This window comes from Octopus bimaculoides, chromosome 21 (assembly GCF_001194135.2).
Source record: "Octopus bimaculoides isolate UCB-OBI-ISO-001 chromosome 21, ASM119413v2, whole genome shotgun sequence".
Taxonomy (NCBI): Eukaryota; Metazoa; Mollusca; class Cephalopoda; order Octopoda; family Octopodidae; genus Octopus; species Octopus bimaculoides.
The window spans coordinates 37,086,949-37,112,433 of NC_069001.1; the positions used below are offsets into that span (position 1 = coordinate 37,086,949).

The 25,485-nt window shown below is 35.4% G+C and overlaps 5 protein-coding genes across 12 annotated transcripts in view; 2 read left to right on the forward strand and 3 right to left on the reverse strand.

Annotated features, from left to right (window-relative positions):
• LOC128250457 (zinc finger protein 91-like) overlaps positions 1-464 on the reverse strand; it is a 6,859-nt gene extending 6,395 nt beyond the window's left edge. Inside the window, exon 1 of the mRNA XM_052975529.1 lies at positions 287-464. The gene's annotated coding sequence lies outside the window, so the exon portion shown is untranslated. The remainder of the gene's footprint in view (positions 1-286) is intronic.
• Positions 1-25,485, forward strand: part of LOC128250461 (zinc finger protein 271-like) — a 76,445-nt gene that overhangs the window by 30,384 nt on the left and 20,576 nt on the right. The window lies entirely within an intron of this gene.
• Positions 497-17,058, forward strand: LOC106884110 (zinc finger protein 493). Its single transcript, XM_052975558.1, has 3 exons — positions 497-1,164; positions 3,548-4,874; positions 14,031-17,058. Exons 2-3 carry the CDS (start codon positions 3,811-3,813, stop codon positions 16,435-16,437), a joined length of 3,471 nt encoding a protein of 1,156 aa, XP_052831518.1. The 5' UTR covers positions 497-1,164; positions 3,548-3,810; the 3' UTR covers positions 16,438-17,058.
• On the reverse strand, positions 7,404-13,146 carry LOC106884123 (zinc finger protein OZF). Of its 3 annotated transcripts, none has more exons than XM_014935353.2 (2): positions 11,753-13,146; positions 7,404-10,586 (listed from the first exon to the last, which is right to left on the reverse strand). In XM_014935353.2, exon 2 carries the CDS (start codon positions 10,239-10,241, stop codon positions 8,874-8,876), a length of 1,368 nt encoding a protein of 455 aa, XP_014790839.1. In that variant the 5' UTR covers positions 10,242-10,586; positions 11,753-13,146; the 3' UTR covers positions 7,404-8,873. The 3 variants fall into 3 exon arrangements, with proteins under 3 accessions (XP_014790839.1, XP_014790836.1, XP_014790837.1); XM_014935350.2 differs by having other exon boundaries at positions 11,083-13,146; XM_014935351.2 differs by having other exon boundaries at positions 10,687-13,146.
• Positions 22,347-25,485, reverse strand: part of LOC106884122 (zinc finger protein 271) — a 12,013-nt gene continuing 8,874 nt past the window's right edge. For 3 of the 6 annotated variants that reach the window (XM_052975532.1, XM_014935349.2, XM_014935348.2), the window contains one exon: positions 22,347-24,748. In XM_052975532.1, the coding sequence (XP_052831492.1) occupies positions 23,136-24,656 (1,521 nt within the window). In that variant the 5' untranslated portion in view covers positions 24,657-24,748 and the 3' untranslated portion in view covers positions 22,347-23,135. Of the gene's footprint in view, positions 24,798-25,485 lie in introns of all 6 variants that reach the window. The other 3 variants (XM_052975531.1, XM_014935347.2, XM_014935346.2) reach the window with 1 other exon arrangement.

Genomic DNA, 25,485 nt, shown 5'->3' on the forward strand with positions numbered 1-25,485 from the left:
AAAAAAAAAAAAAAAAAAAAAAAAAAAAGCTCAAGAAATGAAAAAAAAAAAGGGTGGGGTTAGGCAAAAGTTTCGGTAAGTTATTTTAAGAAATATAATTTTAAAATTTCTTTACTACTACAGAATCATAATCTTACATGCTGCAAAAATATAAATCTGAAGAAATTGTCGAAAAAGATACGAAGAAACAAAATCGTTTACACGGTTCTTCGACAAATACTCTGTTATATATATATATATATATGAATGAAAGCAGGAAAAAAGATGCTTGCAATAAATAAAATACCTCGTATAATATGTTTGTGTGTGTTGATGAATAGAAGGTGACTAACAGAAATATATATACGTGTGTATATGATGATATGGAAGGTAGGTTTAATGTTGCGTGCAAAATTGACTCCAAAACAGATGGAAAAGATTATTTTGTCTAAGGTGGCAATCTGAGATCAATATCCGGTTGAACATGCGCCTTGGCGATTTGCCAGCAGAAGCATGTCTCTGCTACATACATACTCATATGCGCACACATACGTACACCCAGCTAATATAGCTATTTATCTATCTATTTATAATACAGGGGAAACCGTTTACTGTAATCGTAGACATTATTATCAGTCGGTTATTGATATCTAAAAATATTCATCCCAAAGTAATCACAAGTAGTATTTATATACTTTCGGATGAAGACAGTCAGCCGTCACTCGCGATAGACTATAGCTTGATAACGTGTACCGTGCTTTCACTAATTGTTTTAGGTACTTATGAAGTAGCGAGCATTAACACACCATCGGTTCTTCATCCTTGACCCAGCGACACGTCTGCGATGTGAAAGTTGGAGGGTGAGTGAGAGGTGCATGATAATTCGACTGGCTCTCTTTGAAGTCGAATAGAATGTTACAACGTGAAAGAAAAAAAGTAATCGAACGCCCGACCGTAGACTCATGAGCTAAATACTCTAACCAATAGGCCAAATGTCTCTGTAAGACCCTTCTACCTCCCATTTCGTTACCTTATGCCTTATCATTCAGCGGACATCCCATAATTCAACTTCCGTTGTGTCAGTATACAAAGATTTTATATCATTTTCAAACTATGAATGACTTTCTGTAAAGAACTGTCATTTATTCTGTGATAGCGTTCTGTGAACCCAATTCCATTGACAAGGTATATTTATCTTTAACCCTTTATCTAAACGTCTGCCTACAGAACTTATGCACAAACATTATTAGCTTCCAATTGTTGGCGAAAACCAACAACTGGAAGCTAATAATGTATAAAGGCCAAGCTACTTTCTTCCAGTTCAAACGTCTTTACTGAACTATTTTTAGATTTGTATTAATTTATTTTCATTTAACTGTCTTTTCTTCGTTCATTTATTTTATGTTTGTTTTTACTGAGTAACAGTGTAACTAAAGTTACTGGTCGAATGGAAAGTCGCTTCAGGTCCCTCACTACCATTAAATAAAGTTGAGGACGTAGGCCTTATTCGCTGCTTTCTTGGTAAGGATTTTATGTGTGCAGATTTCTCAAACCCATTTCTTTTAAACTGGCAAGTGTTGCTGTTGTCTGATCAGTCCGTCTGATTATTTCCACCCCTCATAGAGTGATATCTGTGAAACCAAGTTAAGTAAAACTTCTGCAACACTCCCAGCTTGTTGTTGAGTGATGGAAAGAGAAAATCTCGCATCGTAACTGACAATGTTTCCTTCATACATTATCGCCAAGCTCAGTTCATAACAAACACATGCAAAGTTGTTCTGTAGGACTAACTACTGTTACATTGTACTCAAATAGTAAATATAAGTGTTTTGAGTAACTTGGTGTGTCTTCTAACTTGCACCGGTTCAATAGCCTCCAATAAAGAGCAACAAGGTAAGGACATTAGAACCATTTGACTCTGATGTAAATATCGAAAACCTTTGAAGATGATCTAAAAAAATCGGATTAGTCCCCTCTGTGAGACTGTGTAAAACGACTGAATCCAGCTCAGGATCCTGACCTGACAATCGAATTTTTCGCTGTCTTGGTTCATGAGCTAGGGTTGGCGACTGCGATGTACAGTGATGTTCTCTGCTTTCTGAGAGCCAGTTTGATTTGTACAAGACCGACAGCTTAGTTGGATCCATCATACATCAGCCACAAGTTCTTTGTGCAGCATAGTGCTGTTTTCTACTGGAATTCAGAGTTTGTAATGTTGGAATTAATGAATGATGTTTATGTTGCAAAAGTACCACATGTTTTTCCCTCTACAATAGTGTTGAGCTAAGTCCTCTAAGATAACCAGAAGACTGGCTCCAAACTGGTCCTATGATTATTTCTATTTATTTCTAGAAGTAGGATGCACTGCCATAGATAGTACTTCTGAGCTACTTCTATTATGTTTCTGCATCTCCCATTTGTGATTGAGGACCAACCGTGTTTTCAAAGGATTTTCAGAATGAAGTCTCATATAAGCAGAATGTTCACCAGTGTCAACAGTGGTTCCAGAAATTCTGAGCTGGAAACTACAGCCTCATCCTGAAAGATCTCTAGAGCAAACCCTGGTGGAACTTAATCCTATCGTAACTGTTGAAGAACTAGCAGAGAAGCTTGGATTTGGTCATTCAACCATTCATTGACACCTGCATACCATTGGAACAGTCAGCAAATTGGGTCAGTGGGTTCCTCACAAACTCTTCTTTGCTGTCATGTCTCATGAATGAACCTTTTTCAGAATGAATAGTGACTGATGACGAGAAATGGGTTCTCTATAAAAATGTCAAGCGCTGAAGACAGTGGGTAGGGAAAGGAGAAACACTGGTACCCCAGGTTTAAGAAGGCCTTCACCCACGTTAGGTGTTGTTATCTGTTTGGTAGAAAATGAAAGATTTAGTCCATTTTGAACTTTTAAACGCAAACCAAACAGTAACAAAGATTTACTGCGAGCAACTTGAGCAACTTAAGTCAGCACTAGAAGAAAAACTGTTTTTGGTTTCAAGATGGAAGGTGTTCTTCCATCAGGATAATTCTTGGCCACAAATAGTGAGGATGATATTCCATAGGCTGGAGCAGTTTGAATGGAAAACAATGTCCCATCCACCATATTCATTGGACATTGTCCCATCTGATTATCATTTATTCCACAGTCTTCAAAATCATTTGAATGGCAAAAATATGAATCCTGTAGATGAGGTCAGAACAATAGTAGAGTAATTTTTGTTGCAGACAAATGAATTTTGGAAGAGGGGCCTTGCAAGTCTACCAGATAGATGGAAGAACATTGTAGAAAAATGAAGGAGAGTATATTTTAGATAAAAAAGTATAAAAGAACTGCAAGATTTTGGGGATGATCCGATATATGCAATGTTGCACAAAATGTGAATGTGTAGCAGTAGTCTGTAAATTTGTAGATGCCGTACAAGGTTGTATGATGTAATTTTAATAGCAAATTAAAATGGAAACCCTAATTGTTCAGCTGAATATTTCTATCTACAGTTTACCAGTGTATAAAAAGAAAATTTCCACTTTTAAATATCCCCTGTAACTTAGTGTTTCTCTATTATTTCAGAATACCAGATGCCACTGGCATGGAAGAAATCTTTACTTCAGATGTATCATTTATATTTGTCATCTTTTAAAGTGTAAATGAAGATGTTGTACAGAACAGACGTAACCCTTTTTATATGAATCTAGAGGTGGAGTTTCTGTGAACTGAGACTAAGATCAAGACATATTGAGAAAGAAGTTTGCAGCATTTTCAGATATTAAAAGGAAAAAAGATTAATGGAAATATAGCAGAAATATGTGTTAGGTAAAGATATATAAAAGCATATGAGAAGAAAAATATCTGTATACTGTTGTGAAAGAAAATATATTATGGAAAATGAATTATGTGAGAATGAGAGTAAATGTAAAACAGAGTCTATAGGAAATGATTTTCCTGTTAGAAGACCAAAAGAAAAAGGAAAAACATACGAATGTGATATCTGTAAAAAGTCATTTTCCCATAAATGTAACCTAACTACTCACAGACGCATTCATACAGGAGAGAAACCATATATATGTAATATTTGTGGGAAATCATTCTATGGAAGTAGTGACTTAACTAGACACAAACGTATTCATACAGGAGAGAAGCCATATCACTGCGATATTTGTGGCAAATCATTCTCTCAGAAGGATCAGTTAACTATACACAAACGTGTTCACACAGGAGAGAAACCGTATTGTTGTGATGTCTGTGGTAAATCATTCTCTCAAAGGAGTCCTTTAACTACTCACAAACGTATTCACACAGGAGAAACCCCATATCATTGTGATATATGTGGTAAATCATTCTCTGTAACAGGACATTTAACTACTCATCAACATATTCATACAGGAGGCAAGCCATATCACTGTGATATCTGTGGTAAATTATTCTCTAGAAGTAGTCACTTAACTACTCACAAGCGTATACATACAGGTGAAAAGCCATATTGCTGTGATGTTTGTGGTAAATCTTTCTCCAAAAGTGGTGATTTAATGCCTCATAAACGTATTCATACAGGGGAAAAGCCATATCACTGTGATATCTGTGGTGAATCATTTTCTCGGAAAGGTGTCTTAAGTACACACAAACGCATTCATACAGGAGAGAAACCACATCGCTGTGACACTTGTGGCAAATCATTCTCTCGAAGTAGTCACTTAGCTACTCATAAATATATTCATACTGGAGAGAGGCCATATGACTGTGATATCTGTGGTAAATCATTCTCTGAAAGTAGTACCTTGACTAAACACAAACGTATTCATACAGGGGAGAAGCCATATCACTGTAATATTTGTGGCGAATCTTTCTCTCGAAAAGGTATCTTAACAACACACAAACGCATTCATACAGGAGAGAAACCATATCACTGTGATATCTGTGCTAAATCATTCTCTAGACGTAGTCAGTTACTTACTCACCAATATTTGCATTCTGGTGAGAAACCATATCACTGTGATATTTGTAGTAAATCCTTCTCTGAAAGTAGTACTTTAACTAAACACAAGCGCATTCATACAGGAGAGAAGCCACATCACTGTGGTATCTGTGGCAAATCGTTCTCTCGTAGTGGTGACTTAACTACTCACATACGCATTCATACAGGAGAGAAACCATATCACTGTGATGTCTGTGGTGAATCGTTCTCACAGACTGGAAACTTAATTCGACACAAGTATATTCATACAGGAGGAAAACTAGATAACTGATATCTGTACTAAATCCCACTCTTAAACATTCACTTGGCTGCACATCTATTCATACAGATGAATATTAATGTCAAAATTTATTCAATGGGAAGAAGAATAAAAACAACAAATTATATAACCATAATTGTATTGATAGAGTGACGATATAACAGTGTGACAACAACCTTGTGAGATTATAGTGTATACAACAAATACACCTCTGTTGGTGAAATATTCAAAGTAATTTTTGTGAGAACATAGATTCTGGCTAACTTATTTTCAAAGAAGAGAAAAGATAGATTTGATTTGTCATTGTTGGTAAATAACTGCAAAATGTATTGTCTTTAATTAAGTGCAACATCACTAGTACAGTTTGTGGCACGAATAAAATACATAAGCCATAGAAGAAAATATTTCCTCATAACATAATGAGATGCATATATAAATAAATGTGATATAGACATTGATTTGTGTATCTTTAATCTTTTTACTTGTTTCACCCATTCGATTGTGGCCATGCCGGGGCACCACATTCCAAGGTTTAGTTGAACAAATTGCCGCAGTAATTTTATTTTTAAGCCTGGTATTTATGCTATGGTTCTCTTTTGCTGAACTGCTAAGTTGTGGACAGCTGCATCAAGAAGAACCAATTCCTAATTGTGGAAGGGGTAGACCCAGAAAGACATGGGAGGAAGTGATGAGAAAGGATTTTCGGACTTGGGCCTCACAGAGATGACAAAGAACTGAGACTTCTGGTGCCTCGCTGTGCTAAGTCAAATCGTGGCTGGACTTGCAAACTGGCATGTCCTCTACATCTCTCTCTAAATCAAGAGAGTCTTGTCTTATGAGCTCATGTGTGCTCCTTATTCCCAACAACTCTGTGAATCATTGGGATTATATATAGATACGTGTGTATATAAATAAATATATAAGTATACATATATGTATATGTGTGTATGTATATATATTATATGTTTTTATGTGCTGCTGCTATTTCATGTGATAAGAGCATACCAGACAGTATTTTTTAACATATCTGGTGTCCTAGCATAGTCGTCAGCCACTGCCCACATGACATAAAAAACTAAAAACTGGATGATAGGAAGTAGATTTAAAAGGAGCAAGATTGAAAAACCGGAAAACGAAAAAGAAGACAAAAGGGAGTGAATTAGAGTTACGTCCCCTTCGAAAGTAAATTTATAACGCTGAACGGATAGTGGCCTAGTGTCTGCAGCACATCTGTTCAATCTGGCATTTTCCAGTTTGTCAACAAGATAATCAAGTGATGGAAAATACTTAGAAAATTATACAGACAAAATTCTAAATTTGCTTGGAAAAGCCTCTACACCTAGGAAGCAATCAAGCAGCAAGTTTTTAACTTCCCTTATCCACAGTTCTAACTTGTTGGTGAAAGACTTTAATTTACCTGTAATTGTTAAACTAAAAATTGATTAAAATTAACATATAATAATTTATGTAAATTATAAGTAAATCAAAAGTTAAAATTTAGGACTACCAAACAATTTACTTACAGACAATCCCGGTTTAGATGCAGAAATGTGATATATTGTAACAAAACTGTTGTTCGTCATGTATCAATTTATATTTACCATATTTTACGATTTATATAATTAATTTATATTTACGCTCAAACTTTGTGAATGTTTTTGGATTGATGTTTCCCAAAAATCCTGAAGATATTTTTTGTGGCACTCCATGAGTCTCTTGCAGCACACCATTGTGCCGCGGTACACAGTTTAGCAGACACTGCCTTACACAGACTATATTTTTCTTTAAACACTGATTTTCTAAAGGACATACAATTTTGTTTTTACAATTATTCACTTATAAGTGGATAGAAATAGATTCTGCTGAATTTAGCAAGATTATTGGATTGATTATTCTTATCATAGTTCATAATTTTCAAGCACGAAAACTTGACTCAACTTTGGAGTTTTGGAAATGACATCCCAACTTTTTACACACGCACATGAATACAAAGATCCACATGCACATATATATTAATAATGTCCACAAATACATGACAGGTATATGTAATACTGAAATACGCAACCCATAGTGATTCCATGTTTAGAAGTCAATGGCTTAATAAAGTACAACTGTAAAAACTAATGTGGAACAAAAACATAGACAAATATGTTAAAATAACAAATTAGAAAAAATAATAAAAACGTACAAAACACTATAGAAATCAATGAAGAGACAAAAGAAATAGATCTTTATTTAGAAACCTACAATGAACAGGTCATTTCACAGACACGAAACTATAAATTTCATAGGGTACAACCTGAAAGTTGACACTGCTACAATGCAGAAAATTTCTGTCTCATTATTGGCTAAAAATACAGTTTTTTCAATTTTTAAATGTCTAACATTTTTGTCAAATTTTTTCTCTACAAGTTCATGGCTTCACAGAAATAAGCATGGAAAACTGAAATAACATAACTGATTTTCAGATTTTCTTACTTTCATTCTGTGAACGAAACAAATTACATCCGTTTTACTGATAAAAGTAGAAAAAACGATTGAATAAAGAACACAATGTCAAGAAAAAAATATGTTGTTTAAATTACAAGTATTGTTTGGCGGTCATTGGGGTGGTCAAGTATATAGCTACTATACACATAGATATACTATGATACACGTATAAAGATATATATATATATATATATACACAAATACACACTTCCCAAGAACGAATCATGTGAGGGAATAAGAAAGTGTATTAGTTGACACTCAAGAAAAATGGAAAAGTCTTTGACATTTCAAGCTCAAGTTCTTCAACAGAAAGGAATGACGTAAGAAATGGAGAGAGAGAGAGAGAGAGAGAGAAACAAAAAGTAAAGAGTAAAAAGGTATGTATCATCATCATCATCATCGTTTAACGTCCGCTTTCCATGCTGGCATGCGTTGGACGATTTGACTGAGGACTGGCGAACCAGATGGCTACACCAGGCTCTAATCTGATCTGGCAGAGTTTCTACAGCTGGATGCCCTTCCTAACGCCAACCATTCTGAGAGTGTAGTGGGTGCTTTTATGTGCCAACGGCACGACGGCCAGTCAGGCAGTACTCAGGTGGTGTATTTATAAAAATTTTCAGAATTCAAAAGAACTAAGTATTTAACTAGTAAAAACACTCAGGTAGAGTCAGGGATAGCACACCTGTGTACCGACAACGTATACTGACATATACCATATTTTAACGAGTATAAAGAACACTTTTTTTGTCAAAAATTAGGTTTAAAAAAATATTAGTTTCTTATACATGGATAGTATTATAATCCCTTTCAAAACCTTTTTTTCAAATTTTAATCCCGCCAAATTAGGTTCCTGATACACGTTAAAATATGGATTTGCCCTTGCAGTTATGCATACATTCACAAGTAACTGACTGAAAACACAATGTGCCAACAATGTCATACCAGGGCACACTCGCTGCATGTATTCCACTTTGACTATAGACTCCTGGCAACAACCACAACTATGATTCACAGGTGCTATTTGCATGGCACTGTCAATGAGCAGAAATATCAATGAGACATCTGAAGTAAGAAATACTTTTATGGCAATGTCAGCTGGTATTTCTAAAATAATAGAGAAACAGTATAAGATGTAAGGGATACTAAAAAGCAGAGATTAAACAGTGGAAAATTTACTTTGAAAATTTATTTACTTTTGTATGAATGTATTTGTGTGTAGTTAATTGCCCTTTCTGTGAGAATGATTTACAACAGATATCACATTGATAGGGTTTCTCTCCTGTATGAATACGCTTATGATTAGTTATGGAACTACTCCTAGAGAATGTTTTACCACAAATATCACAGTGATATGGCCTCTCACCTGTATGAACACGCTTATGAGAAGATAAGGAACTACTTTCAGAGAAAGATTTACCACATATATTACAGAAATATGGTTTTTCTCCTGTATGAACACGCTTATGTTTAATTATGTCACTGCTTGAAGAGAAAGATTTACCACAGATATCACAGTGATACGGTTTCTCTCCGGTATGTGTCCGTTTGTGCTTTGTTAAGTCATTTTGAGAGAATGATTTGCCACATATATTACAGTAATGCAGCTTTACTCCTGTGTGAATGTTTTTGTGTCTCATTAGGTTACTTTTAATTGTGAATGATTTACCACAAATATCACAGTGATATCGTTTCTCTCCAGTATGGACACTTATGTGTTTAGACAGGCAATATTTCTGAGAGAATGATTTACCACAAATTTCACAGTGGTATGGCTTCTCTCCTGTATGAATCCGTTTGTGTACAGTTAGTACAGTTGCATGGGAAAATGATTTCCCACAGACATCACAGAGATATGGCTTCTCTCCAGTATGGATATTTTTGTGATTAGCCAGACGAAGTTTTTGAGAGAATGATTTACCACAAATATCACAATAGTATTGCCTCTCTCCTGTAAGAATATTTTTGTGAGTACTTAAATTACATTTTTGAGAGAATGATTTACCACGAATATCACAGTCATATGGTTTCTCTCCTGTGTGGATTGTTCTGTGATTAGTTAGGCGAAAGTTATAAGAGAATGATTTACCACAAATATCACAATGATATGATTTCTCTCTTGTATGAATACGTTTGTGACCTGTTAAGGCATTTCTGTTACAGAATGATTTACCACAGATGTCACAATGATATGGTTCCTCTCCTGTATGAATGCATTGGTGTAGGGTTAAGCGACTTTTTTCAGTAAAGGTTTTGCCACAGATATTACAGCAATAAGGTTTACCTCTTGTGTGGATGTATTTGTGACGACTTAGGTGATGTTTTTGAGAAAATGATTTACCACAGATATCACAATGATATGGTTTCTCTCCTGTATGAATGCGTTTGTGACTAGTTAGATTACCTCTATGAGAGAATGATTTACCACAGATATCACAGTGGTATGATATTTTCTCTACTTCCTTCAGTATCTCATCAGGAAAATCAATTGTTTCTGACTCTGTTTTAATTTGAATTGGTTTCTCACAGAATTCATCTTCCATAATTATTCTTCTCTGACCACTTCTCTTTTTCTCGTATTTTCTTAATTATTTCTGCTGCTATATTTAAATCACACATAACTTTTGTTGATATTTGAAGATATTGCAAACTCCTTTGTAAATTTCTCCAAGTCTAATTAAAATGCAACCTAATCTTGAACATATTCCATAGAGAAATTTTTTGAATGATCTTAAGCTACAACAATAAATATTTCACTCCAGTTCTACGTTTATAGAAACGAAGTGATATCCATTCTGTATAACATCTTCCTTTACTTTTTAAAAGATAATCAATATTGATGGTACATCAGAAGTAAAAAGATGGTATGTCAATGTCATCTGATGTTTCTGAAATAAAAGAGAAACAGTGTAAGATATAGGGGGGCATTATGTTATTTCCTACAATATCGGTTTAGTGAAACAATTTTTTTTTTTGAGCGGTACATACCCTTCTAACACGGTATATTCACAAACAATAAGGTGTAATTTGAGGGAAAATTTAGCAACAACTTGAAGCAGGTGAAATGCCAATGTCGTCACGTCGCTCCTGATGCTGTTTAGTACCACCTGTTGTTTTATTAAATGAAAACAAACACTCCTTATTGATGAACAAAAAAAAAAGATTGTTATAACATTAAACTAAAAAAATACGCATATAATTGAGATTAATGACGACATTTGAGTTGGTGGAGAATAGCTTGGTCTTTTTCCAATATTCGCTTCCAATTGTTGGTTAAAAAAAGGTAAATTTTGATAAATGAAACGCGCTTATCAAAATTTACCAAAAAATGTAGACTGTTTGTAAGTATTGTAGGTAGACGTCAAGATAATGGGATAAATGTACCTTGTCAATGGAATTGGGTTCACAGAACACTGTCATGGAGAACAACAACAACACTGGAGTTGTATGGAATAAATAAGTCATTACTGGGATCCACGATGGAATGTGGGGGGGGGGGAAATACGAAACAGATATTTCCGGAAAATAGAGACGACGGAAGCAGAATCATTGGCTGTTCATTGGAAAAGTGAATGTAAAGATAAATGAGTACTGTTGACGAAAATATACATGCTTATATTGGGTAACTGTGTGTTTACGTTTTAGCAAAAATACGAGAGTCAGTGATATGATGCGGTACAGAAAGTTAGTAAACACTTTGTACATCAGAATACGGAACGGGGGTCAGGATATACGTTCATAATATCTGTGACAAATTCAATTTGTACAAACATGTGTTTCATTCAAGAATGTCAAAAGGAAATGTTTTGTTTTGTTCCAATAAAATAATTAATTTTTACAGTCTTTTAGAACGCTGAACAGTTGTGAGCAAAAGGGATTTTTTCATATGCGTAGTTAAAAAAAAATAGACTCCTAAAACAAAAAAAAGTGAAAACTTTTGTGGGGGAGGATTAAAATTTTGAAATGCAGATTCGGAATCTCCGCAGTCGAAAATATGGGTTTCTGTAAGAAAAAAAAATAATAATCGAAAGCGGGTGCAGTCGATATCCCTTACCTCTGCCAAGAAATCTAAACCGATGACATTTACTATCTGATATCTAAGCATTTACATATACTTCTTGCTTTCTCAGGATATGCAAGTCTTTTTTTTTTTTTTTTTTTTAATAGTTTTTCCCCCGGATGAATCTACTTTCATTATCATTTCTGCCGTTATACGCACTTAACACAAAAGCTATATATTACACTAACACACATACACGTGTATATGTTTACGTTAGTGTGTTTGTTGACGCGTCGCTTCTGCGCATGTTCAGAGTGTATTGATTCCAGCTGCCATCTTCGACTTAATCGCTACCATGTTCTCCTACAAAGTGTCATCCTATTACGATTGAAAGATAACTGAGTGACGGAAAAGTAGTCATATACACGACCACCATCACTGACTTCCTAATAATGCAGTGATTTATTTCAGGTATTGTTTTCTTCGTTCAATCGTTTTTTATTTTTCCATTTTCATCAGTATAACATTTGGTAAATGTGAAGAATTACAGCGTAATTTCGAAGATATGAGGAATGTATAAAAACGTGATTTACTGGAAATACTGAAATGAAATCGAAACATTGTTTGCTACAGAGGTGATACTGTAATGGTTGTTAACAGGAATTCCATAATTTCTTACATCTTAAAATAAATGCCCCCCCCCCCCCACTTCTTAAGCCTGTAAATTTGTGTTCGATTTTCAGACATATCTCCGATGCGGAAGAAATGCATTCCGAAAATAATGTAACGCGAAATTAATTTTATCCATTCGATTCTTATATAGCAAAGAGAGATACATTTTGACTGATTATTTTCGGGAAAACAAAAAAAAAGCAGGCAATACGACCACTTATATCCATGAAAATAACTATCTCGCAACATTCATTGTACAGTATATGTTTAAAAAAAATATTTGAAGAGAAATAAGCTAAGGAATCATTAAAAATCATAACGGGTTATTAATGAGAGTTATTAAGATGAATGACTCTAACGGAACGAAAGCCTGAAGTATCGAGACTTCCAGCCTGTGGCGTTTGGAGGGGTGGGCCACAGTGTCAGGTGATGTCCGTGAGGGTGCTTCACTGTTTCAACGTTTTAGCCTCGCAATCGCAATGCCGCGAGCGGGCTGGCTTGCTTCAGTAGGTTCCGTTGAACCTTCTCTGAGACCAATTGAGGCACTTGGTGTTGAATTGATATGGTCCCCACCTTTTTTTTCCTGTCTTTTCCCTTCCTTCCTCTTTTTTCGTTTTCTTTTCTCTCAGTTTTGCATTTATATTTTTAATGTGGTTTTGCATCTTACGTCTATCATATTCATACGTGTTATATATATTCCATGAAGGAAAAAAAAAAAATTCAGGTTTGAAGCTATCCAATGTTGATGTTCATAGCTTATCATCTATTCGTATATTATAGAATAGGAACTGTAGTAAACAATATTTCGATTTTATTTTGATATTTCATGTAAACCATGGATGTCTATACGTTCATCAAATTTTTCATTTTGTTTAAACTGTCATAAAATTCATAGAATACCTGAGAACAACCCGTTTTTTTTTTTTTTTGTTAACGGGCGAGGGTCTTTATATTGACCAACAACTAATCCTCGATCATAAGTCTGCTCAATACAAAGTGACCTGGGGCTGAATAACAAATAACCAGTAATGATCGATCTCCTGGACAGGACAAATTTGCACTATTATTTAGTGTAGCATGCATAAGATATCTGTAACAGTTGTTTGATGACATTTTAATAACCAATTAAAGTTTCAAGTTCATTCGTCGCTGTAAATGTTATTCACAGTTCATCAATATAGAGATGAAGTAAATTTTCCGCTGTTGTACCTATACTTTTAAGTACCCCCTATACCTTATACTGTTTCTTTATTTCAGAAATATCAAATGGCATTGGCATAAAGGTATTTCTTCAGATGTATCATCAATAATTAACATCTTTTAAAAAGTAAAGGAAGATGCTATACAGAATTAACATACTCTTGTGTCTCTAAATCTATGGTGGAATTGGTGTTAAATATTTCGCATGACCTGAGATCATTGCAAACTTCCTCTCCTTGACTGTCTGGAATATATTCATTTATAAAGGAGTTTGTAGAATCTTCAGATATCAACAGGTATCACATTTGTTAGAATTATAGTGGTAGAAAATAATTAAGAAAATACAAGAACCAGAAAAGAATAAAATGGAAGATGAAATCTGTGAGAAGCCAATTAAAATTAAAACAGAATATGAAGCAGTTTACTTCCCTAATGAGATGCTAAAAAAAAAAGGAAAAACATATAGCTGTGATGTCTGTGGTAAATCTTTCTCAGAAACAGGAAACTTAACTACTCACAAACGTATTCATACAGGAGAGAAACCATATCACTGTGATATCTGTGGTAAATCATTTTCTGAAAGTGGTAGCTTAACTATACACATACGAACTCATACTGGAGAGAAACCATATTGCTGCAACATCTGTGGTAAATCATTTTCTGAAGCACGAAACTTAACCACACACAAACGTATACATACAGGTGAGAAGCCATATCACTGTAATATCTGTGGAAAATCATTTTCTGATAGTGGTACCTTCACTACTCATAGACGTATTCATACAGGAGAGAAACCATATCAATGTGATATCTGTGGTAAGTCATTCCCCCGAAAAAGTCCCCTTACTACTCACAAAAATATCCATACAGGAGAAAAACCATACCATTGTAATATTTGTGGTAAAACATTTTCTCATAGAAGTGCCTCATATGTACACAAACGGGTTCACACAGGAGAGAGGCCATACCACTGTGAAATTTGTGGTAAATCATTTTCTTTAAAATCTTCCTTAACAACTCACAGAAATATTCATACAGGAGAGAAGCCATATCACTGTGATGTTTGTGGTAAATCATTCTCTCAAAAAAGTCACCTAAATACTCACAAAAATATTCATACAGGAGAGAAGCCTTACCACTGTGATATCTGTGGTAAATCCTTCACAAATAAATGTAACCTAACTACTCACAGACGTATTCATACAGGAGAGAAGCCATATGACTGTGATGTTTGTCATAAATCATTCTCTCAAAAAGGTGAACTAACTATTCACATAAGGCTCCATACAGGAGGGAAACCATATCACTGTGATATCTGTGGAAAATCATTCTCACAAAAATGTCGCCTAACTAATCACAGAAGTATTCATACAGGGGAGAAACCATATCACTGTGATATTTGTGGTAAATCCTTTACAATTAAAAGTAACCTAATGAGACACAAAGACATTCATAATGGAGTAAAACGATATTGCTGTAATGTCTGTGGTAAATCATTCGTTCAAAGTGGAGATTTAACTAAGCACAAACGTATTCATACAGGAGAGAAACCGTATCACTGTGATATCTGTGGTAAATCTTGCTCCACAAGTAGTGACTTAATTAAACACAAACGTGTTCATACAGGTGAAAAACCATACCACTGTGATATCTGTGGTAAATCCTTCTCTGAAAGTAGTTCCTTAGCTCCCCACAAGCGTGTTCATACAGGTGAGAGGCCATATCACTGTGATATCTGTGGTAAATCATTTTCTGAAAGTGGTAGCTTAACTAAGCACAAAAACGTTCATACAGGAGAGAAGCCATATCACTGCAATATTTGTGGTAAATCATTTTCTCAAAATAAGGACTTAACAAAACACACATGCATTCCTACAAAGGAAAGATCATTCTCTGGAAGCTGTGATGTAACTAGACCCAAGTATTCTAATTCATATGAGAAACCATATCAGTGTGAAGTCTGTGGTAAATCATTTTCACATAGAATCACCCTAACTATGCACAAACGCATTCATACAGGAGAAAGACCATATCAATGTGATACTTGTGGGAGAACATTCTTACGTAGAGGTAATCTCACCAATCACATACGTATACATACACAAGAGAAACCATATCACTGTAGCATCTGTGGTAAATCATTCTCAGAAAAAAATATCTTAACTCTGCACAAACTCATTCATGCAGGGCAGAAACCATATGACTGTGATATATGCAGCAAGTCATTCTCTCGGTGTTATGACTTAACTATACACAAACGCATTCATACAGGAGTTAAGCTACATCACTGTGATGTTTGTGGAAAATCATTCACGCAGAAAAGTGTCTTAGCTATGCACAAACGTATTCATACAATAGAAAAGCCATACAATTGTGATGTCTGCAGTATATCATTTTCTCAAAAAAATGTCTTGACATTGCATAAACGTATCCATACAGGAGAGAAACCATATTCCTGCAATATCTGTGGTAAATCTTTCTCCCGGTCATATGTCTTAATTACTCATAAGCGTGTCCATACAGGAGAGAAGCCATATCACTGTGAGATATGTGGTAAGTCTTTCTCTCATGGAAATGCATTAACTGTACACAAACGCACTCATACAGGAGACAAACCATTCCAATGTAATATTTGTGGGTACTCCTTCTTTCAAAGTAGTGTCTTAACTATTCACAAACGCACTCATACTGGTGAGAAGCCATATGAATGTGATATCTGTGAGAAGTCATTCTCTCAAAGAAGTACTTTCAACAATCACAAATATGTTCATAGAGCAGAGAAGCTGTTCCTCTGTGATATCTGTGGTAAATCATTCTCTAGAATTATTCAGTTAACTAGACATAGACGTCTTCATACGGAAAAGTAACCATATCAGTGTGATATTTTAGGAAACTCATTCTGTGGACATGAATGGCTTAACATGACTCAAACATAGTTATACAGAAGAGAAGCCATTATCAGCATAACATTTCTGGTAAATCAGTTTCTGTAAGTAGTGACAAAACAAGGCACAAATATATTAAAATAGAAGAGAAATGAAATTATGAAATCTGGGCAGATGGGTAGAAACCTTAAACAATTGTGATACAAGATGTCTTATAAAAACACAACTGTATTTACATTTTTAAGAAAATCATTGTATTGAAATACTTGTATGTATTCCATTTAACTTATTTTCACAACAGAAAAATAATATATTCTTTTATTAGTAGCAAGATTCCTTTGTCATATGATGGTTAAACAATGTTTATTTGAATATGTCTCTAAATCTCAACTTGGTGTGAATGCAATAAGTGCTCTATAATTTGTGAATCATCATTATCAATGTCCATTCTACATGGGTCAAACGTGTCAGTTAGAAGATATCACCACAGTTTCTGAATCATTTGGCATCTGAACTTCAATGCTAAGAATCTTGTGTTCTGTCCTCATTACATTTTGTGAATTTTCTAACCTGAGGTCTAAATAAATCTTATTCACTCTTAAATTATTGTCTTATTATTTCCTGTATACATGCTAATCCAATATTCATAAATTATAGAATTCACTAATTTGGATATAAGTAGTGTATTTTCCCAAACTGATCTTCACTGTATATTTTGCGATGTGGTTGCAGAAAAATATTGGCAGATGGTGAGGAGTTCCTGCAAAGTGAAGGACTTAGTGTAGTGGTTAGACCAGTGCTTTATGTATGAATGCTGTCGGTCATCTCAGTAGCGAAGGGGATATCATGTGAGAAAATTAACCAAAGTAAAGTGGTAACATGATAAGTTTAACACACCTAGCCTTTTTAGATATCATTAATGTATTACCTATGGGTTCTGAAATGCAGCTAATGCACAGTTACATGAGATTTAATATTAGCCATCTTTAACTGCAAGCCACATTGTTTATTTTCAGAATTTGGCAGGTTTTGTTTTACAGTGGATAAAAAAACATTCTTTAGTATAAATATTGTTATTGTTGTTTAGTCGTGACTAAAATTACAGATTGGAGAATCTGAAGAGGGATTTACTTGTAAGAAATGATCAGGAAATTGTTTTTCTTAGATAGAAACTGAATAATATTCATTTTTGTTATTTACCTGTCAATTCTAAGTCAGCTACGATCTAGCAGACCTACAATCAACAACTGTAACCATTCCATCTTATTTTCAGGCATAACCTAATTAGAACTACTCTATCAAGTGTGTTTTTCTGAACAAAAACAAAGTTACAGGCAAAAATATAACATTCCACTTCGATACCATAAATAAATAATATAATTTGTTTACTATAACTAACAGTACACAACTTGTACACAGTGAAAATATAATTTGTATAATGACTATTAGAGCTATGTGAAAAATATCAGTTTTTTCAGTCTTAAACACAAGGAAACAAAATATTAGATCATGATGATGGTAAGATCAATTATGGAAGTTTCCTGAAACTTTACTGTTCGGAATTGTGCGTTGGCTCTCATTTAGGCCATGTAAGGGACAAAGAACATATATTCAAGGATCACCTCCTATAATACTGATGAAGATAACTGAAAGGAAAGTTCCTGTGATGGAAATGTTCATCACATTCTCTCCTTGTAGTCACTGCTAAAATTTCAGTCAGTTATTTTCCTGGCAATGTGAAATGTGAAGAACTTTGTTCTTTTATTTACAGGAGTTGAAAGGAAAACTTTGTTATAATCAACAACTTGCCATGAGACAGGAATTTCCTATCTTAAAAATAAATCATTTAAACTCAGGTACATATAAATGGAGATTGGATCTACTTCAGATTGAAGCTGAGGATGTTTTTTTTTTATCTCTTGTTTGGTCATCCCTGACAACGACCATTCTGTTCCAGCTCTCCATAGAACCTTAAGGATCTTCATTTAAATGCAGGCAGATTTGGCTGTGTTTAGGACAGTGAGACAGGCAACACTGTCCTGCTATTGTGTTTACATGGTGAATGGTTGGGAGATTGTTTAACCTCTCTAAAAAACATTATCTATGTTCGACAGCCATTGACAACAGCATTGTAGACTTTCAGTTTGGTGGAGAATAACTTTGGGCTGCAATGCTTTGTTTGATGTGGAGTTTTTGAAATGCTTGGCTAACTCCTCTGTATACTCAACAAAGTTTCTATGTTAAAGTACTTCATTATTATTCAACATATCTTGCACATTATAATAGAATCCATCCTCCACATCTAAAAATAATTTCTTTCAGAAGGAAGTAAAGAGAAAATTGACTCCAGTACAGGATTAGTACAGAAGTAATCAATACCAAAATTGACCTCAGAGGGATTTATTTTTAGAGAGTTAGAAGAACCACATATCATATCTGACAGTCTAAGGATTCTATCAGTTTGTCATCATTTAATGTCCGCTTTCCTTGCTGGCATGGGTTGGATGGCTTGACAGGAGCTGGTCTGCCAGAGAGCTACCTGGGTTCCAATTTGTTTTGGCATGGTTTCTACAGCTGGCTGCTCTTCCTAATGCCATTCACTCCACAGAGTATACTGGGTGCTTTTCACATGGCACCAGATCTCTGTGCCTGCAAGATAAGGAACTCTCAGCTGAGAGACAGAGAGCATGGCAGTAAATGACATGCCTGTGGGTATCTCACTATCAAGGCATCATCCAGTCAGGCTGATTGCTCGGGCCAGCCTGACTAGCTCTCTCCATCCCTCCCGATCTTCTACTAATGTTTTAGGTCTATTCTGCACACTGATGTATATATGTCTTCCATGGTCTTCCAGCCACTGTGGTACCATGATTTGGTGTCCACAGCAACACATTACTCACAAGTTCTTTACTTCTCTAGCAAACCTCAATCTCTGCTCTTGGATGATTGATAAGAAAGTTGGAACATTCCCATATAACTGTTGTTTTGTTGGGTGCTCCCTCCAAGAGCTGTTGAGCACTGCATGTAACATTCTGGTGTAGGCACCATCTAGCATGCACCTAATTTTACGTAGCTTAACACGTCTTCTCAAACACAGCAAATCACCAGAAGTTTCAGTCCCTTGTCATTTCCTTAGTTAAGCCCAACGTTTGAAGATCCTTTCTCATCACTTTGTTCTACATCTTCCTGGGTCTACCTCTTCCACTGGTTCCCTTAGCAATTAGGTATTGGCACTTCTTCGTGCAACTGTCACCTCTTGCACACTTCCAATGTTGTCTCTTACACCCCAATTTTTCTGTTAAATCATTTATACTCTGTCATACATGTACACTGACATTACCCACCCAGTAAAAACCATGTTTCACTACCCTGTAGCATAGCTGTACATGCACAGGGATAATACAATCTGCCTTTTGCTCTGGTAACAAAGGTAATAGCTCTATGAACTTCACCCAGACTATGCTTATTCTACCAACTCTGCTTTCAGAACTTCCTCCTCCACAGGTAACTTGATTGCCTCCAGGTAACAGAAGCTGTCTGCTACTTTTAAGGATCCCTGCTGAACATTCAAGGAAGTCTATTCTCAGTACATTCTTAGTGTTTATTGTACTTGCATGTCTGCCACACACAAAATCTACTTTTTCTGTCAACTTTCCTATGGTACTGTTGCACCTCTTATGTGTCCAAAACTTGCACTGGCCTCACAATCGATATTAGAAACCTGATGCACAGAGAAATGGAAATAGTTGTTGTCACATTTTTAATATGATACTTCTTTGGATATTGAAAATGAAAGAAGAAAGAGGAAAGAAAGAAAATAAAAGAAAAAAGTGAAATGCAGATTTGGTTACCTCCGGTCAGCCATGGATTGTCCCGAAATTGGACGATGGGTTTGGGATTTTAAGACTGGAGAGAATGGGCTTCTGTTTGTATGTATAATTCTTTGTGTCTCATGCTTATGTCTGTTATGTGTACATGTGTATCTATCTGGTGTGGAAGGATGGAAGTAACATGGTATAAGGAGGTAGGGTAGAAAAAGGAGATGCCATTGGATGTGGGAAACCTGCAGTGGCTGGGGTCAACTTGGCAGTCTTGGGTGAGAGCAGTTTAGAGTAGTGAAATTATCTTTGTGGAAGGAAGAGGTTACTTATACCAGAAAGTGGCACAGACATTTCCTGAGTATAACATCACACACATACCAAGAAAATTTAAGTCAACATTAGAGAAGGCAGTGAAACTAGTTTATTTTATAAAAGTTTCATCTATTAAATTCTTGTGAGATGATGGGCAGTGTCTATGCTCTTATATTCTCAAATGCTTTGGCTGTAATGGGGAAGAGTACTTATCCACGCATCTAAGTTGTGTAGACATAATTTAACATACTTCTCATTCCAGCATGCATTGGATGATCCCAGAGGAACCAGCAAGACAATGGACTGCACCAAACTCTAATGTCTGCTTTGGTATCGGATCCACAGCTGGATGCTGTTCCTAATCCCTTTCCAGAACTTCTTATGTGGCACTGGCACTAGGGAGGTCACCAAGTAACTGGCAATGCAAGATCCTTCAACTGAGTGGGATATAATATTGAAGGATGTAAAAGAATGACAGAGGGACAAGAACAGGTGTTGTCTTGCTGACAGGTGAATACATAGCTTCCCCAGTTGGAAAGGGAGAGAGAGATGGTGAGGATATACTCTCAAGTTACAAGATGAATATAAAAGATAAGGATAGAGGAAATAAATTTATTTCTTCGTAGAAAGTGGTTCTGTGGGAGTGAGTGGTTCAACAACCTTTTTGTGGCTAGCTAGGGTGGCACATCATCGTTTAACGTCCGCTTTCCATGCTAGCATGGGTTGGACGATTTGACTGAGGACTGGTGAACTAGATGGCTACACCAGGCTCCAATCTGATTTGGCAGAGTTTCTACAGCTGGATGCCTTTCCTAACGCCAACCACTCCGAGAGTGTAGTGGGTGCTTTTACGTGCCACCGGTACGAAGGCCATTCAGGAGGTAATAGCAGCGGCCACATTCGAAATGGTGTATTTTACGTGCCACCTGCACAAGGGCCAGTCCAGCGGTACTGGCAACGAACTTGCTCGAATGTCTTTTCACGTGCCAGGAAGGCGACGGGCCTACAAATGAGATATATTTTTACAGCTGAAGATTAAACTAAAAGCTATGATTATTAAATTAGAAATTGCGAGGTCAGAATATCTGCAGAGCAATGTTTTTGAATCTTTCCTGACACTAAAGAACTGTTTTGTAACATCAGATGGTGATCCCTCTGAAGAAATATGCAACCCTTACATTCAAAACTTGGCAGGATTTTTTTTTTAAATGTGATTATTTTCCTCAACCAGATACGTAACAATTTCATGAGTAATTCGTTTCATGTAATGTAAAAACTGTAAAATATTTAATATTAAAATGAAGAACATAATCTTGTTGAACTTTGGTGCAACATATCATCACATGTCAGTACAATTTAGCTGTTTCTTGAAAAGCGAATCCTAAGAATCTGCTCCCAAAGCACAGAAATATTTAATGCCATTTCTAGCTATATATTTATGTGAACAGGCTTCCTCCCAGCTGTTTTATAGAAATCTTCTCTTAGAACTAACCACCACTTTGCTTGAAATTCAGAACACAGTATCATCATAATTTTAATATTCACTTTCCCTTGCTTGCAGGGATTGGAAAGAGTTTATTGGGGCAGATTTTCTATAACTAGATGACCTTCCTGTTGCTAACCCTTACCTGTTTCCAATCAAGGTAACATGATCTCACAGAATACTGGAAGTGAATGATACAGCTTGGATGACAATAACTCTTGTCAAAACAAAGAGACACAAACATATACATAAAACATCTCATAATACAAGTAATATTTTTTAAAAATTATCATTTATTTAATTGCATATTGAATTACATATTTCTTTTAAATGAGATGAAATTAGGAAAATAAGTTTGCTTTTAAATAAATTTTCTTAAGTAGACCTTTCAGAAGCTTGGGAGTCCACAAGTCAATTCATTTACATACAAGGAAGAAGACTGTGACAGTAAAAAGATTAGGAACCACTGCTGATAACAATTTCATAATTCTGTATTTTCCAGCATACAAATCAAATTTTTCAAACCGAAATTTACAACTGAAAATGCAGTGTGAAATGCAGCATATGTGGAAAGAGTGATATGTTTGAATGTTTATACTATATAGTTATATAGTACACTGACTTGTATGTTGGAAAATACGGTAATACTTAAACCAAAATATACATTAGATACAATAAGGTGTGTATATATAAGTGAAAATGTAAGATCTTGTTTTCTGGTTTGTGCATGTATTTCTAACATAATAGACACACATTCATGTTCTAACATGATCCATGTTATTTACTCACTTTATCAAATAAATTGGTTTCAGCTTTTCTGTTTCGGAAATATATTACAGAGAATATAAATAGATATTTTGCTTTTATTAACAATAGCACAATATAAGTTATCCCATGAATATAGATATTGAGGTTTTATATAATATAGATTTGGGTAGTACAATATCTTCTTTGCTGTGTGAATATTTGTTTTGATATATTTTCCATTGAATCGTTTTTGCTTCTGAATAAACATATACATGCATAGTTAGATTACATTTTGGAGAGAATGATTTACCAGATAATCACTCCTCTACCATATGAATACGTTTGTGTCTAACTAAATTATTTGAGTCAGAGAACAATTTACCACAGATATTGCAGTGAAATGGTTTCTCTCTTGTATGAATACGTTTGTGATTAGTTAATCCACCACGATGAGAGAATGATTTACCACAGATGTCACAATGATATGGCTTCTCTCTAGTATGAGTACGTTTATGGTCAGTTAACTGACCACTTCGAGAGAAGGATTTACCACAGATATCACAGTCATATGGCTTCTCTCCTGTATGAATGCGTTTGTGCATAGTTAAATCACCATTTCTAGAGAACAATTTACCACAGATATTGCAGTGAAATGGTTTCTCTCTTGTATGAATACGCTTGTGATTAGTTAATCCACCACACTGAGAGAATGATTTACCACAGATGTCACAATGATATGGCTTCTCTCCTGTATGAGTACGTTTATGGTCAGTTAACTGACCACTTTGAGAGAAGGATTTACCACAGATATCACAGTTATATGGCTTCTCTCCTGTATGAATGCGTTTGTGCATAGTTAAATCACCAGTTCTAGAGAACAATTTACCACAGATATTGCAGTGAAATGGTTTTTCTCTTGTATGAATACGTATGTGATTAGTTAATCCACCACACTGAGAGAATGATTTACCACAGATGTCACAATGATATGGCTTCTCTCCTGTATGAGTACGTTTATGGTCAGTTAACTGACCACTTACAGAGAATGATTTACCACAGATATCACAGTGATATGGCTTCTCCCCTGTATGAATGCGCTTGTGTCTAGTTAAGTCCTTTGTTTGAGAGAATGTTTTACCACAAATATCACAATGATATGGCTTCTCCCCTGTATGGATTCGTTTGTGTGTAGGTAAATGACTACTTCTAGAGAATGATCTACCACAGATATCACAGTGATATGGCTTCTCAGTATGGGTGAATTTGTGAGCTCTTAGGGCTACAGTTGTAATGAATGATTCACCACCAACATCACAATGATATGGTTTCTCTCCTGTATGGATTCGTTTGTGTGTAGTTAAGTAACTACCACGAGAAAAGGATTTGCCACAGATGTCACACTGATATGGCTTCTCACCTGTATGAGTTCGTCTGTGAGTACTTAAGCCACCACTCTGAGAGAATGATTTACCACAGATATCACAGTGATATGGCTTCTCTCCTGTATGAATGCGTTTGTGTATAGTTAAGACCTGTGTTTGAGAGAATGTTTTACCACAAATATCACAATGATATGGCTTCTCCCCTGTATGGATTCGTTTGTGAGTAGGTAAATGACTACTTCTAGAGAATGATTTACCACAGATATCACAGTGATATGGCTTCTCTCCTGTATGAATGCGTTTGTGCGTAGTTAAATCACCAGTTCTAGAGAATGATTTATTACAGATATCACAATGATATGGTTTTACTCCTTTATGGATACTTCTGTGAGTATCTAGGTAATGTTTTTGAGAGAATGATTTATCACAAATATTACAGTGGTATGTTTTACACATCTTTATAAGAAAAAACAATTTCGGACTCTTATTTTATTTTAATTGGTGTTTTACATAATCCATTTTCCATTCTTCTTCTTTCACTCTTTGTTCTGTAAAGGAAAGTACAAAAATCCTTTTATGCCAATGACATCAGGTATTCTGAAATAATAGAGAAACATTTAAGATATAGGGAATTCAACAGGGGAATACACATATTGATAAATTGTAAATATAAACTCAACTGATCAATCCTAGATATTTACAGACTATAGCTACATCTTGAGACTGTCACATTATATAATGACAACGACTGCCCCATCCTCCAAAATTTCGGGCCTTGTGCCTTGAGTAGAAAAGAGTAAAGGTTCATCCTATCAAGGCCCGTAACTAGCAATAACTACACAACTAAAACGATGAGAACAATAACAATGACAAGTCCACGGAAGATATAGGGCTTTCCTATAAGTAGGTTATCTCCCTTGGCTAGGCGGCGCTCCATGTAGACAAACTTCCGCAGACTATCCACGCTAGTGTTATTGTTTCGATGATTCAGCTATCGAAGTACTTACTGTGCCCAAGTTAAAGAAATATTTAAGATTATATGGACAGTATGTTACTGGAAGGAAGGCGGACTTGACTGAAAGGTATAAAAATTCTGTCAATGAAGAATGTCAACAAAGTAAATTCATCGGACGATACTTCAGACAGGAATAAGCAGAAGCTTATATCTCCTCTCGGTGAAGTATTGCCTGATATAATTTTAATCATCGGATTTTTTTAATATGCTAGACCACTGGTTCTAATTGATTAATATTAATTTCTACCCTTATTAATATATATATATATA